Below are 15184 nucleotides of genomic sequence, written 5' to 3'. Positions count from 1 at the left end.
TCTATCCCATAAACTATACTCCCCCAAAAATGTTAAATTACACATACCACCCCAATGCCCATTCCCACTAAAATCTTTAAATACCCTTTGCACACCAAAACTACCCTCTACCCTAAAATTTCCCTCTGCACCCCAAAACTGACCTCTACCCTAAAGTGTCCCTCTGCACCCCAAAACCTAGACCCATCCTGAACCCTTAAAAATACCCTTTGCACACCAAAACCCTAACTCTCTTTGACCCATAAAAATTCGCCAGCAGCCCAAAACCTTAACGCACCCTGTTTCCTAAAAATACCCCAAAACCCTAACTCACCCTGAACCCTAAAAATACCTCCTGCACCCCAAAACCCTAACTCACCCTGACCCCTAAAAATACCCCAGCACCTCAAAACCTAAATGCACCCTGAACCCTAAAAATACCCATGCACCCCAAAACCCTAACTCACCCTTACCCCTAAAAATACCCCAGCACCCCACAACCTAAACGCACCCTGAACCCTAGAAATTCCCCAGCACCCCAAAACCTAAGCGCACCCTGCATCCTAAAAAATACCTCAGCACCCCAAAACCTAAACGCACTCTGAACCCTAAAAATACCCCCTGCACCCCAAAACCCTAATTCACCCTGACCCCTAAAAATACCCCAACACCCCTAAACCCACCCTGAACCCTAAAACTACCCCTGCACCTCAAAACCCTAACTCTCCCTGACCCCTAAAAATACCCCAGCACCCCAAAGAGTAACACACCCTGAACCCTAAAAATACCCCAGCACCCCAAAACCTGAACTCACCCTGAACCCTAAAAATACCCCCTGCACCCCACAACCCTAACTCACCCGGAGCCCTAAAAATACCCCAGCACCCCTTAACCTAAACGCACCCTGAAGCCTAAAAATACTCCATGCACCCCAAAACCCTAATCCCTAAAAATACCCCAGCACCCCAGAACACAAAAATACACTTTACACTATAATTTCCCCAGAACCCCAAAACATATACCCCTATACCCACACATACCTTATACTTACATATAAAAAAATAAGCTTTTTCCATCCATGCATTTATCACGAATTTCGTTGTAAATGTATGCATGGTAAAAGCATATAAAATGTAATGCCATGCGTTGTAATGGCATTGCGGAGTCCTGGTAGATGCGTTATTATAGTATGCGGGGTGATGGTATGCGGGGTAAAAGATTTGTGATAATGGGTGTTTACCAATCATATTACATGAAGGGAGTACATGCTTGCCTTTTCCGGTTTTCACGTCAAGTTGGTTTAATTGCGTGGCCATAGTAGAACATCATGAATATTGCAGGAATTTCTCAAATCGCGATATCCTGGAGGGTCTGATCTTTGTTATTTAAAGAAGCACAAGCTGTCTCCATGCCTCCATTTAGATTTTTTTTCGTAATGTTTTTTGTGGTGTCCCTTAGGGATTAGTTTTAAGCCCTAGAATACTGAACATTTACATGACCCCCAGCCCCTGTAGGAAATCCGCCTGCCCGGTGTGGTCACACCGGATTTCTCATCAATCAGTTTTGCTGGTCCTTATATTTTTACTGTCTTTTGAACTCTGTGCACTTTACCCCTGCAAACCAGTAGTAAAGTGCCTCTGCCCCCCTTTTTAATGTGGACTAATTGCCACACTCCTAATTGGTATATTTAACTAGACTAGAAGCTCCATTTGTATTGTACCGAATGTACCCAGAGCCTGGAAATTAAAAGCCACTAATGGACTGCAGGGCCTACTGTGACATCCACTACAGTGGCAAAGCAAACATGGCTTAAGGCCTACCACTGTAGCTTGATTGTAGCAGTGTGAAAACTGCAATTCGGCCTGTCAAAATAATGTAGAAAGTTAATGCTAAAATATCCATATAGTGACTAGCACACAAAAGCTATTTTCACTGCGGTAGGACTAGCTGTTCTATGTGGAAAATCAGAGTACAGATTAAAATACTAATGCTGTGCCTCGGGGATAAGACCAGCTAAAAAATAATTAAAAACTATTTTTAATAATTATTCACAATCAACGGTGAAGTCAGATTTTTAAAAAATGAATGTAAGAGAAAATTAACTTTTTTAAATGTACCTTTTCCCTTCCTGAAGTTCCTGGAGGCTAATTTGCAGTTGCTCTCCAGCTTCTCCCAGCCAGTAATTAGCCTGAGTAGGTATGAATAGGTGTGAAATGCCTTGCAGGAGCAAAAAAAAGGCTAACCTGAATGGGCAGAGATGACTCTTCTGAACACTACAAAATACACAGTATGGGGGCTGTGGACATCCTTTTAAGCACTATGGAGTCAAATCCTGCTTGAATGTCAAATTCTGCTTCATAGATCTGCTGGCGTGACATATAACACCTGGGGCTTACTTGAAAGAGGAGAGTACAGGATGTCAAGACAATTCTTGTGGATCCTACAGGATTCTGCTTTTGTCCGGTTTCTGTCTCTGGTTTTTTTGTGGGTACAGTGGCTACCTCAAACTGGATTTCAGCGTTAAATGTGGGAGGTAATTAGGATTACCATAGTACAATCCCCACACACACACGCCCGGCCACCAAATTTAGTGTGGCCTGAGACTTTCGACATTTTGAAAATGCCCAAAGTGGGTAATGTTGGCAGCAGAAACTTTTACCCTGTTGATTAGGGCATGCCCAGGAGCAATTCCTACTTACTAGCTGGTACCAGGCATAAATGTGGCACCTCCAGGCACTTATTTCAGGAAACTTCCTGGATCTTCAGAAGATCTGAAGAGGCATGGACCAGCTGTTTGTGACCCAAGAGGAGCCCTGAAGGACTGAACCTGCTCCCTCTAATACCAGGGTTAAATAAGTGGGCTCTCAGGGTCATAAAACTGGCCTTCTGTTCAAGCTACAGGTATATAACAAGCTACAAGAGGTCTACTCCCCTGGACGTACCCTTCAGACAAGTGGCACCTGGATTATCTTATGTGTTAAATACCTCAAGCTTCATTCAATTTTGGTGGGTCAAATCTGCTGAAATTTAACAGGGAATAGATGTACAGTATTTATCATAATATGCGGATTTGGTACGTTAAACCCAAAATCCGCATGGATTCCCCCAATAACTCGTAATGGATGCTATTCACCGCAACCAATAAATAATGTACCAAATGGTATAATTATTTATTAGGTGCACTAAATAGCATCTATATTTATAATCAGGCCCTAGGTCAGAAGGTAACATCTTTGACCAGGACTAACCTGGTTGATGTATCAGACTCTCGCTCCATTGTGATCAGTCTCAAATTCTGCCTAGGTCCCAGCCTACCTTGACCATTGACTTTCATTAGCTCTTTGTGCTTTTTGGTGCTATTTTTATTTAAAACTTTTTTTTTTTAATCATATATGCATTTCCCCTTATTGGACTTCTGTCATGTTGGTATCATTCGGTATATTACATTTTACTCTATTTTCTAATTCAATTTGCAATTTGAGATTGTTAATGTTGTGCATTTTGTTACTGCACAGGGCCGGACTGCCCGTAGCGAGCATCGGGCAATCCCCCAGTGCGCTGCACGGGTGGGGGCCAGTTTGGTGCCCCTGGGGGCCGTTTTTGTTACAGGGCCGTTTTTGCAGCATAGCTTCAAAATCGGCCCTGTAACAAAATCGGCTGAAAACCGGCCCTGGCGAAGAGCTCGGCGGCCCCCCCCAAGCCCCGGGGGGGGGGGGGGGGGGGTGGTGGTGGCCGGCCGATTACTTTGCCGGGGCCGATTTTGCTTCCCAGTCCGGCCCTGTTACTGCATTAATGCTGTACACATTGTCCTAAATTAAGCCTGTCTGCTCTGTGCCATAGCGGTCAAGTTCATTTAGTGACTTTGAGGGTTTGTGCTGACAGGGTTGTGATTATTCCTTGATGTGGGAAGTGACTCATCCCAAATAATCCAATTTCTTGCACCACCTAATAACGTTGATTAAATCTTTTCAGCTGGGAGTTATAGCATATGGAGGTGATTTATAGATAATCCTTTGACTTGATGGGGACTGCCTTAAAGCATACCAAAACTTCCAGTCTTGCAGTCTTCTCACTTTAATAGGAATTCCCTTAAACTGAATTCTGTGAAAACTGAGGTACCGATCATAAGTGGATCTGTTGTCTTATGGTCACAAGAATGGTGGCCTAATTCTCTGAGGAATTTTCCTACTCCTATGCGCAGTTCAGGATTTATTTTTGATTATCAGCTCACTTTTTCTGCTTAAATTAAAAAACTGTCTTTTGGCAGTTAAAGTCCTTCCTCTAGGCTCTATTTTCATTTTATGGTGCGATACGCAGTGAGTCGTTAAAATGTGTTTGGTGTAATGTAGAGACTGTGTATTCTTTCTGGGTCAGGTGCCTGCTGATTTAGCCCAGTTACTGGCCTGTGACCAAAGAGAGATTGTCTCTTCTGGTTTCCTGACATTCTCCAATTCAGTTTCATTGTGCCTTATGTGTGTGTGTGTGTGCATTTGTGCATGAGTTCTTTATAGCAATGTCTCAAAAGTAAACAGTGTAAGAGATTTCTAGTCCGTAATAATCAAATTCACACAAACCTATTCCAGAAATAAAATCTTTTAATCAGTAGTGAAGGTTGTTTTTTAATAGGATGGAGTGCCCACGAGTGCCCATGTGGACATTTGAGCAGAATACAGTTTCTTTACTTGGAGTGATCTGCCCACTTGTTTTATTCTCCCTTTTAAAATTTGAATTCCAATAAAAAATAAAATAAAAGCAGCAAAAGTTGTACTTTTGCTTTTTAAATTTTTGATGTAGTTGATTATTAACAAAAGAAATGTAATGTTTACCTATTGAAAAGTGAGATTTCGAATGGATGCTTGCTCCTTAGGATTCCTTACATAAAACCTTCCCAGGAGCCAGACTGGATCCAAATAGTTGTTTGTGATAGTAGGTTGCCTGCTCCATGTGGCGTTGTGCGAACTTTTTGAGTTGGGCTGGTGGACACTTGAAATAACGTCAGTCTCGACATGTACGAGACAAATAATATCACGTTCTCATTCCTCTATTATATTGTTGCAGTTTTAAAGTTTACCCTCTGAAAAAATATTCAGGCTTTAAGTCATCAAGCAGGTTACTTACAAGGCGGTTGTATTCCAATTATTATACATTATAATTTCTAAATGCTTACCATGATGAACAACCTGAATGGTGGTGATGTATGTTTTCACTAGTACACTTCCGGATCTGATCACCGATTTGTAAAGTCTAACTGGCACATGCATCAACAATGCCATTTGCGATTCCTTAATAGCGAAAAATAAGGATTTGCTAATAAGGAATAGCAAAAGACTATGCATGTAGAAATCGCTTACAAAATAGCGATTCCTAAACATGCAATTAAGGAATACCTCCCCATTGATTCCTATGGGCCTAGAGGCCCATAGGAATGAATGGGAAGACTTTCTCAATTTGCTAATCTCAATTAGAGAATCGCAAATTGCTCATGCTATTTCAAGGGTGCCAGGGCGTCAAAAAACACCCTGTTGCACCCCTGAAATCTGCATATGAATACATCTTGCACACACACATGCCCCAAGGGCATGTGTGTGTGTAAAATGGAACTTTGAAAAATGCACTTTAGTGCATTTTTCAAAGTTTTTGCAAATTACCATGAAGTTCAACTTCATGGTAATTTGCTCCCCCTATTAGCGAAATCGCTAATTTTTAAACTTTCATGCATTGCATTTAAGGAATCTCAATTTGGGATTCCTTAAATGCAATAGCAATTTAAGGAATCGCAATTTAGAGATTCCTTAAATTGCGATTTTTGCATTTGGGATGATGCATCCCAAATGCAAAAATCCCAGTCGCAAAGGGGCAGATTCTGAGAATCTGCCCGTTTGCGACTGGCTTTTGCTTTGATGCATGTGGGCCTAAGTGAGCAAGATACACCTCTGGGAGTGTCCCTCCTTCAACACTCACGTTATGGCAGTGATCAAGATAGGTGCCTTGATCGTGGCAACCCCTTTTCAGACTGAGTGGGCGAAATCCTTTCTATTTACAGAGATTGTTATTGAAAGACAACTTTCTAACATTATCCTACCTTTTTATTGTATTTAGCCTAACAGGGTGTTTAAATAAAATGTAATAACATTGATTTTAATAAACGTGCAGAAACTAAAGGGCAAGCTGAAACGAAAACATGTTTAAAAAGATGAAAATGCACACAGCTGCCACACTTAAACGCACTAGGCCTCAAACTGATCAAATGCAATGATAAAAGTCGTTCATTTAGAAATGCTAACATGCACAGATTTTTGTGAGAATTATATCATGTAAAATGAAAATATAACAAAAATGTGTACTCTTGACACTTGCTAAAAGATGCTATTTCATAGTTAGATTCACATTTTATAACCTGATTCACATATTTTGTAGAAATGTTTCTGCTTTCACTAGAAGCTTTTTATTAGGATTGATTAGGAGTTTAGTTTAAACAGAAACTGTGCAACCTCATATGAGGAATCAGCAAAATAACGTGATTGTCGACCCCTTAAGTAAACTAACTTGGATTTCTTTTTCACGTCATGTTCTTGTAAAATGTATATATATTTCATTAAAGATATTTCAACTTCTTCACAACTTGCTTTAATTTGAAGGTTAGACTGATACAAGTGTACGTGGGAAAGCTCTGACCTGAGTGGAGTTAAACACTGTTTGATATTAGTTGCTACAATTTAGCTAACATATTCGATAGTTCATTGTCTTCTTGAAGATATGATGAAGAGTAACCCATTTCACAGGAAAACCTCGGCCGGTTTTTGAATGGAATAAGACGGCGGATACACCAGTTGCAGATTCAAACAAAATGTGTTTTTTATATGTGTGTGTTCCCAGATTAGTTCAGACTTGAGACTCCAGACTACCTACCCAGTTTCTCTCCTTACCTCCTATGCAAACCTCTCATACTGGCTCGCGATTTCAGACTTTGGTCTGCAGAGCTTTGATTGAGAACTTGCCCCTTCACCCCAGACTGTGTGCTATATTATGCTGAGACTCTAATGAGTTTCTTGAACTTATCTTCATGGGATGTTACTGCTTTTATTTTCTCATATTATTGAACAGAATTTATTGAAGCTTTATGTTTGCGCTCTCTCTCTCTCTCTCTCTCTCTCTCGCTCGCTCGCTCTCTCTCTCTCTCTCTCTCTCTCTCTCTCTCAATAGAACTCTTTGCAAGTTATAACTGACTCCTTTCTCTTAAACTTAGAATAGGGATTCTTACAGTTATGGAACGCGCAAATTAATGATTTATTTATTGTATTGGTTAACCTGATTTGAATTAAAAAAAGATAAGCTACTAAAGATTGAAATTAATAAAACCTTTAAAACTTCTTTAAACTATCTTCATTGACTCACACTAAATATTGATGTATTGATGATAAATTGTTGAAGTGATTAATGATTTGAAATGTTCTTCTCTACACAACGAACAAGGCCTGACAGAGCGAGATTTAGCCTGGATGATTTGTAAACCATAATACTTCATTTAAACTGATTCTCGCTCCAACAAGCCCTACAGAACAGAGCACAAGTGGTTTGAAAGCCTCTCAAGGCCAGAAGTAATAGGTTTAGTTCCTTGCACATATAAAGCAACCTATTCAGACACTATATGCCCTCGGCACACCCTACACCATAACGCTTAGAGGTTCAGGCTTCATTGTGTAAGAAGCAGACTTTGATTCTTTCAATCACATCTGACTGCACCTACTCGCTTTCTCTTCCAACAAGGTCCTTTGCATATGGTAGTCTTGGTCTTAAAGTTCCATTATCACCAGCTTGTAGGCCAGATATAACCCAGCCCTATGAAAGGTGGCATGTCGGGCCACACCAAATTTACCAGTCTTGAAGTCAGCCTTTCCAGGACCTCTTGCAATATGGTTTATCGGCTTCTAAGCTAGCCCCCCCTCACCCCCCCCCCATCTAGTTTTGATGCCATGTTTGCATGGTCAGTTGAAAGTGCTGTTATCTGCAGGCATGTATGAATGTGAACCACAAGATTGTCTAGTTATATGCAATGCATGTCTTTAGATGGGAAGTTGTGAAGTGCTAGATTTACTCCTTCAATAAATACTCCTTAATCCAGCCAAGATATCTTGGGTGAGAGTTTATTAAGCATAGAGAACAACGTCCAGCCATCCGCCTCTGCTCCACTCCCGTTTGCCTCTCACCACATTCAAGCTCTCTCGAAAAGAAACATTCACTGATTCTACAACTCAACCTTCTCACATACTCATGAAATACCACAGAAGTGTCTTTTTTGGCAAAACGCATATTCTCTTCTTGAACAAATCAAGCAAAATAATTTAACTGCTGGAGCTCTGGGGTTAGAGTATCCATCATTCAACAGTATTGTAAACAGCAGTCGTGTTTCTCCTATTCAATTCCCAGAACACCAGAGCCCCTGTTTAGGCTCATGATTCGCTAGTTGGAAAACAGATGTTGGGCTACATCCACAACTGACAAAGATAAAATCAGACCAGTGGGTCGTTTGTGCTCTAAAGAAAAGTTATTCTCTGTCATATTGTGCCATACTGCCACCTGTCCCTTATCTCCTTTACCACACAGAAATAGAGTTGAACCTTGCAACTCAAAAGCGGTACTATCAAAATGTGTTACCCTCTCAGAGAGGCAGAGGTTGTTAGCCGGACATGTTGTGAAGAAAGAAGGGGAGGTCTCCTTCTCAGTTTAAATCTAGGATTTCTGAACATGTTTCTCAAGACTGAAAACGTCTAACTACCTATGCCACTAGACGGAAGAATTCTAAGTTCAAAGTGACTATGCCACCACTGTAACTAATATAATGGTAGCTGACGGATGTAGTACTTCACGCTTTTGTAATTTGGCACCAACTTGTTAGCATGCCATCTTTTCTATGAACGCCTCAAAAATCGACTCTGTGTATGTGTGCTCGATTTGAAGGAGTTTTAGTTGGGTCAGAAATGTTCTCCCTCAGTTGATGAGTTCTGAATTTCAAATACTCTTGGACAGTACAACTGCTGTGTTCTATCTGAACAAGCAAGGTGTAGTAGGTCAGAAACTGCTGTGCGTGGACGCAGCAGACATATGGGAATGAGCATATACCAAGGAATTTGTCAGCAGCTCATCTAGCCGGGAAAGAGAACTTAAAGGCAGATCCACTCAAGAAGAGTTCCTTCTGCAGCCACAAGTGTAAACGCCTCCAGTCAGTAGCAGATCATGTGTTCTTGGTGTTTTACAACTCTTTACCACCAAGGAATAGGAGAAATTCAACTTCCTTTGTTCTATAGAATTTCCTCAGAAGTCCTTAGAATTGCTTGCTTGAATGTGAGAGGCTAGCTTTGTCTGCTTACAGACTTCCAAAAGATTTAATACAAAAGTTTTATTGCCAGACAGGCTGCCCTGTACTAGAGCTGTATATTCCAGGAGATGGCCATTGTCTGTTGCACGGTGTCATGATGTCACTAGAGATGTTCTACAGGCTAGTATGATTCAGATCCTTTACATTGCATTATCTTTAGCTGAAAAAAGATTTTAGAGGGACAATGGGAAGTCCTCTAACTGCCACTTTGGCTAGTATATTTCTCCAGGTCAATGTTCTTTATTAAAACTTCTTGTTTTGATCGGATTAACAAAAGGCTTGCAAATTCCTTTCCACCAGTTTTAATTTGATGCTTATGTTCTTAATGAAACTGAGATTGGCGTTGTTATATCCCTGTCATTTAAATCTCCTCCCTTCCAACACCAGTCCAAGAATGAGGAAAGAGTTAAACAATTTAACTGCAAAAAAAAGCTTCTTCCTTTGTACCAAAACCTTTCTGGATGTTGAAATCTTGTTTGTAGGTCTTGGAAATCTGTGCGTTGCTTTCCCCAATAGGCAAGCATTTTCACGAATTAACAGAAAAGTCACTACCAGATAATTTCCTTGCCAGTTCTACTAAGAGCATGAGCTGTTCCATTTCAGAAGATCGGGAAAACCATTACGTGGTCCTCTGTGCATTCTTTCAGTAAACACTGTTGATTTAAATGTATGCCAGGGAGCCTGCTCATTTTGGCAGAGGAGTGCTTCAATCAGTCTAGTTTTAAACTAGTACAAAGATTACCTCAACCTTCCTCCTGCAAGCACGGTTTGTGAATTGGCCCTGCAAGAGCAAGCATCCATTTGAAGAACAAGTTGTGTACCTTGGTAATCTTTTTGGATAGATGATTCAGCTCATTTACCATGCTGTTACCTCACTTCTCCTGAGGATAAGCAATGTTTCTATAGGTTTTTTAATTTTTCTATGTTTACGCTATCATTTTGTTTGATATCACTTCAAGTGCCCTTGTAGTCACGCTCTCAACATCACTCCATTTTCCTCTGGCTCCACTGCACTGCAAGTATTGAAAAAGTTTCCATATCCATTCTGTCACCTGGGAAAGGCCCATGTTAAGAATATCCAAGAGCTGACACAATGTGATTATGTGGGCAAACTGGGATTTGTTCTCTGATGCACTCTTCAATACAGGTTGTACTGTCCTAGTCTGGTCTGGTCTGGTTAATTTAATCCTTCAATATTTTTATTGTGTAGTACATCCATTAGCATTCATATTATATTGTAACAGAGTTAATGTTTCTTTTTATATTTTCTGGCGACTTGGTTGCGACAAAATTAATCATTACGTTCCTTGATCCCATGTATTTATGATCTCGGCTATGTCACTTGAAAACTAGGTTTTATAATTATCGATATTCTTTAAACCCTGCTGGGTACTCTACGAAATGGCACAGTGAGTATATGATTAGATGTGGAGACAGTGTCTATTGCTGAAAAGCTCCTAGGGAAGTCCGCTTTAGTTAATTGTGATTTCAATGTAACTTCTTTCTCCTAGAGACCTGCAGATTGTGCTGCCGATTGTGGATGCCAATAATGTTCGTAGAACTGATAATTATGTGTGGTACAAGTGTGGAAGTGTTGTCCTGACCATTCCCAGACTGTTTGTTAATCAGTTTGTAATATCGTTACAGATCCTGCCAGCAACAGCTTCCTGCTACTGGAGTACCCGTGACACGACAAAGATTTGATCGTATGAGATTGCTTTTTGATGAGTACGTGAAAAGCAGAACCCTTCAAAATTGGAAGTTCTGGATTGTATCTTTTGTGTAGTTTTTGTAGCTCGGTCTGTATTCAGTGTGTTGTTTCAGTTTCAAACATTGCTTTTCTGTTTCCAAACATGGAACACTTTGCAAGCAATTGACTTTTAATTAATTGTACATGGTTTTCTTAAAAGGTATCTGGGAAAGTCTCCACTAAGCTGTAAACTAAGCAGATGCCTAGGCCCCACTGCCCCACTTACCTGTTGACTGGTCCTCTAACCAGTCCAAGGCCCTTCCGGAAACTGCTTTGCTGCCTTAAGGCTCCCAACTCATCTCCTTTAGCTCTCTCTCTTATCCTCTCTTGCTTCTTCTCTGACTTTTCCCATCACTTTCTCCCCAGTTTCTTTTTTTGTGCCTTTTTTCCCAGCTGTCTGAATTCTCATCATTTTCACCCAGTTTTCTGCTTTTGCTTTAGTTCTTTTCAGCCATTTCTCATCTCCTCTCTTCCCCCGTTTTCTGCTTTTGCTTCATCTCTTTTCTGCTGTTTCTTATCTTCTTTTTCACCCGTTTTCAGCATTTTGCTATTTTTAACCGTTTCTCATCTTTCATCTCGTTTTCTTCCCATTTCTGCATTCTTAAGTTATTTTCTCACCCCTGGATATCTCCTCAAAACATTCTTTGCCCCCACGCCCTCACTTATTTTTTCCGCATCCCACCTCCGCCGCTCCTTACCTGCTTCTCCTCTTCTCTCATGCACAGCTCTACTCACCACCTCCTCGTCCCGGACCTACTTAATGGCAGCCGCTGCTCAACACCAGTGAGCAGTTGCCTAGGCCTCAGCCCGCCTACCTACCAACTGACTGGTCCTCTAACCATTCCAAGGCAATTCCGGACCCGGCTTCACTGTCTTAAGGATCCTGTGGCATGACAGGACTGCCATGGGAGGGCGAGGACGGGGGTACTAGCGATCTTTTACAAATACTTGATCACCTGCTCACTGATCACAGAGAACACCACTCAGTTCATGGAACATCTGCCTTTCAAGCTTCAAGTTACCCTAAACGGACCCCTCATCCATCAACTACCAGGACCATCAGATACCTTCACCAACCTCTTCACAAAGTTCATCGTCCCCCCCTCACCGGAGACTCTAACCACTTCGTAGTCCTCGGAGGCTTCAACTTCCACCAGACGACAGAACAGACCCTTGCTCCACAGCCCTCCTAGAAAGCCTAAACAACATCGGACTAACCCAGCTCATTACAGAACCAACATAAATCATCGGACACAAATTTGGACCCCATCTTCACCACCTTCAACGACATCAAGTTCAACTCAACCTCACCCCTCACATGTACCGACCACTGCTTAATCCACTTCCAGATCAACACACTGCAGACCAACTCACCCACCAAAATCTCAAAAACAGAATTACTCCACTCACTAGCCACCTCGAGCTCCGCCACCTACTGGACAACTCACTACCAGGATTCAGAAAGGACCCCAGCACAGAATCTGCACTAATCATAGCCACCGATGATATCAGGACCATCCTTGACGGAGGAGAAACAGCCACCTACATCCTATTCGACCTCTCTATGGCATTTGACACAGTCTCCCACAACATACTCATCAGAAGACTCCAGGAGGGCTGTATCCAAGAACCTGTGCTTAACAGGATATGCTCCTATCTTACAGGAAGAACCCAAAGAGTCAGACTGCCACCCTTGACATTAGAAGTCACAGAACTGGTATTCAAAATCCCCAACCCCAACCTTGTTCAACATCTGCATGGCTCCACTCGCTAACATCATCAGATGTGAAGACATCACCTTCATCTCCTATACAGACGATACCTAACTCAGCCTCTCCCTGACACCAGCCACCAGACAAACTTCACCAACTGCTTGCCCCTTTGTTGCGAAATGGATGAGAACCAAGTGATTGAAATGAATTCTGACAAGACTGAAAGTACTGGTCTTTCATAACAAGAACTCCATGTGGGAGGACACCTGGTGGACGACAAAACTGGGACCAACACCCACCAACCAAGCCAGAAATCTGGGAATCATCCTAGACAAAAAGCTCAACATGTAGGCACAGGTAAATGCAGTGAGCTCCTCTTGCATCCACATCCTACAAATGCTACGAAAAATCTTCAAGTGGCTTCCTCAGAACACCAAATGAACCGCGACACAAGCAGTCATCACAAGCCGAGTTGACTACAGGAACTCACTGTATGCTGGAATTTCCAAACAACTCCTAAACAGACTCAAGGCTCATACTCAACTTCCCTCACCCCACCCACATCTCACCCCACCTGCAGGTGCTCCACAGGCTTCCCATTCACAAACACAGGCAATTCAAACTCCTCATGCACACCTACAAAGCCCTACACAACATGTGACCCGCTTACTACAACAGCCGCATACACTTTCACAACCCATCAAGACACCTATGCTCAGTCTTGCACTCACTCGTGCAATAGGTCGCAGTTTCTCCTACATAACAACCTAAAACATGGAGCGACCTTCCTCAGCATATCAGAGCCTCCTCGCTACTTGAGTTTCGCAAGTAGCTGAAGACATGCCTCTTTGAATAATGTGACTGGTATCACAAGCCTACTCACCTGCTCAAGCGCCTGGATACCCTCGCTGGTCATTTAAGCGCTATGCAAATCAACATAATATAAATGCGAAGACTTGAGCCTTTGGTGTCAGAAGTTGGCTGCATGTGTGTGAACAAATAAAACTTCATAGAAGCAGCCCTATTAATAAATATGTACTCTAGTAACAAATTAATATACTATCACTGTTTAAAGGAAACCTCTGTTCCAAGAAAAGTACGTGAGAAAAAAAAATTCCAAGGCTTATAACTAAGGCAAATGCATAATATAACTATGAGTGAGTTACAGTCTGCAGGGAAACTTCATATTTCCAATGTTTAAAATGATCTACAAAAATAAAAATTAAAGATATGTCATAGACCAACATCAACAACATAACAGTAATAATCATTGCACGATCTTGTTGAGTAATGATCTGCTATTTTTACAGCCCACCCGTTGCTTACTATTTGTTGGTTTGTCATTTTCATTTGCTTGCTTCTTATTGAATGACTTTCCTCATACCTGCTTGTCCCATCTTGTGTGTGTCCCTCCCATGGAGTACATAGCCTTTGTCTCCAGCACTGGATCTGTCATAGATCCACACGCTTGAATCACTCCCCATTGCTGAAGTGGGAGATCATGTCTTATCTCAAAAGGTATAGGTGCTTCTCCCCCCATGCTCTGTCTAGCTCTCTCTCACCCATGTGCTTCTCCCTTGCCCCTTGCTGCATGTTGCACTCTCCCTCATGTGCTTCCCTTCTCCATGGGTTTCCCCTCACCTCCATATTTTTCTTTCCTGTGTGTTCCTCTGCCCCACCCTCTTTGTTCCCATCCTCATGTGCTGCTTTTCCCCTTCCACACCCACCTTTGTTTTCACTTTAACCCGCTCCCCCTGACCTGTTCCCCTGCTTCCCAAAATATTTTTTCTATTTTGAGCTCCAGGCAGCAATTAAAAAAAGCAAAACTTTGTTTTAATTTTGTATTAGTTTACAGATTATTCATCAAGCATACACCCACTAACAAAATTACGTGGCCTCATCATTGTACCTTTTGTTTTTTGTTGTCACAGCATCCGCGAAAAATGTTTTGCTGATGCTGTACAACTTTGCTAAAAGGCATTGGCAAAGCCAGTAGGTTTCAAAGTCAAGACCTAGTGCTTTGCTAATGCTTGTTTTGCTTTGATCGACCCCACTGTAGTAGGCTGCTGTGTGGCTTCTATCAATGTAATTACAAATCTGATAGAGACTTCTAGCTGCAGATTTCTTACCTAAGAATTATTCCCAGGTGTGAGACTGGATCCGGAATTTTTTTTGTGAGCAATACCTCTGCGTGCTGGTAGGTGGTGTCATTCAGCACCGCGTGGCGGCATCTGTGCCGGAAGTGACGTGCACACTGCCTATATAGGTGCCACTCCAGCACTCTGACGTCAGTTTTTTCTTTCTACGCCAGTCAGCACAGATCCAGAGTAGAGCTACCCTAGTCACTTTATGACTGACCTTTTTCGA

At 41.8% G+C, this 15184-nt stretch overlaps 1 protein-coding gene across 1 annotated transcript in view; it reads left to right on the top strand.

Annotated features, from left to right (window-relative positions):
• MLXIP (MLX interacting protein) overlaps positions 1–15184 on the top strand; it is a 2063149-nt gene that overhangs the window by 1954268 nt on the left and 93697 nt on the right. The window contains exon 15 of the mRNA XM_085634535.1: positions 11003–11126. Coding sequence (XP_085490661.1) covers positions 11003–11126 — 124 coding nt within the window. The remainder of the gene's footprint in view (positions 1–11002; positions 11127–15184) is intronic.

The sequence above is a fragment of the Triturus cristatus genome, chromosome 11 (genome assembly GCF_964204655.1).
Source record: "Triturus cristatus chromosome 11, aTriCri1.1, whole genome shotgun sequence".
Lineage (NCBI taxonomy): Eukaryota > Metazoa > Chordata > Amphibia > Caudata > Salamandridae > Triturus > Triturus cristatus.
This window is presented reverse-complemented; position numbering and strand designations above follow the sequence as displayed.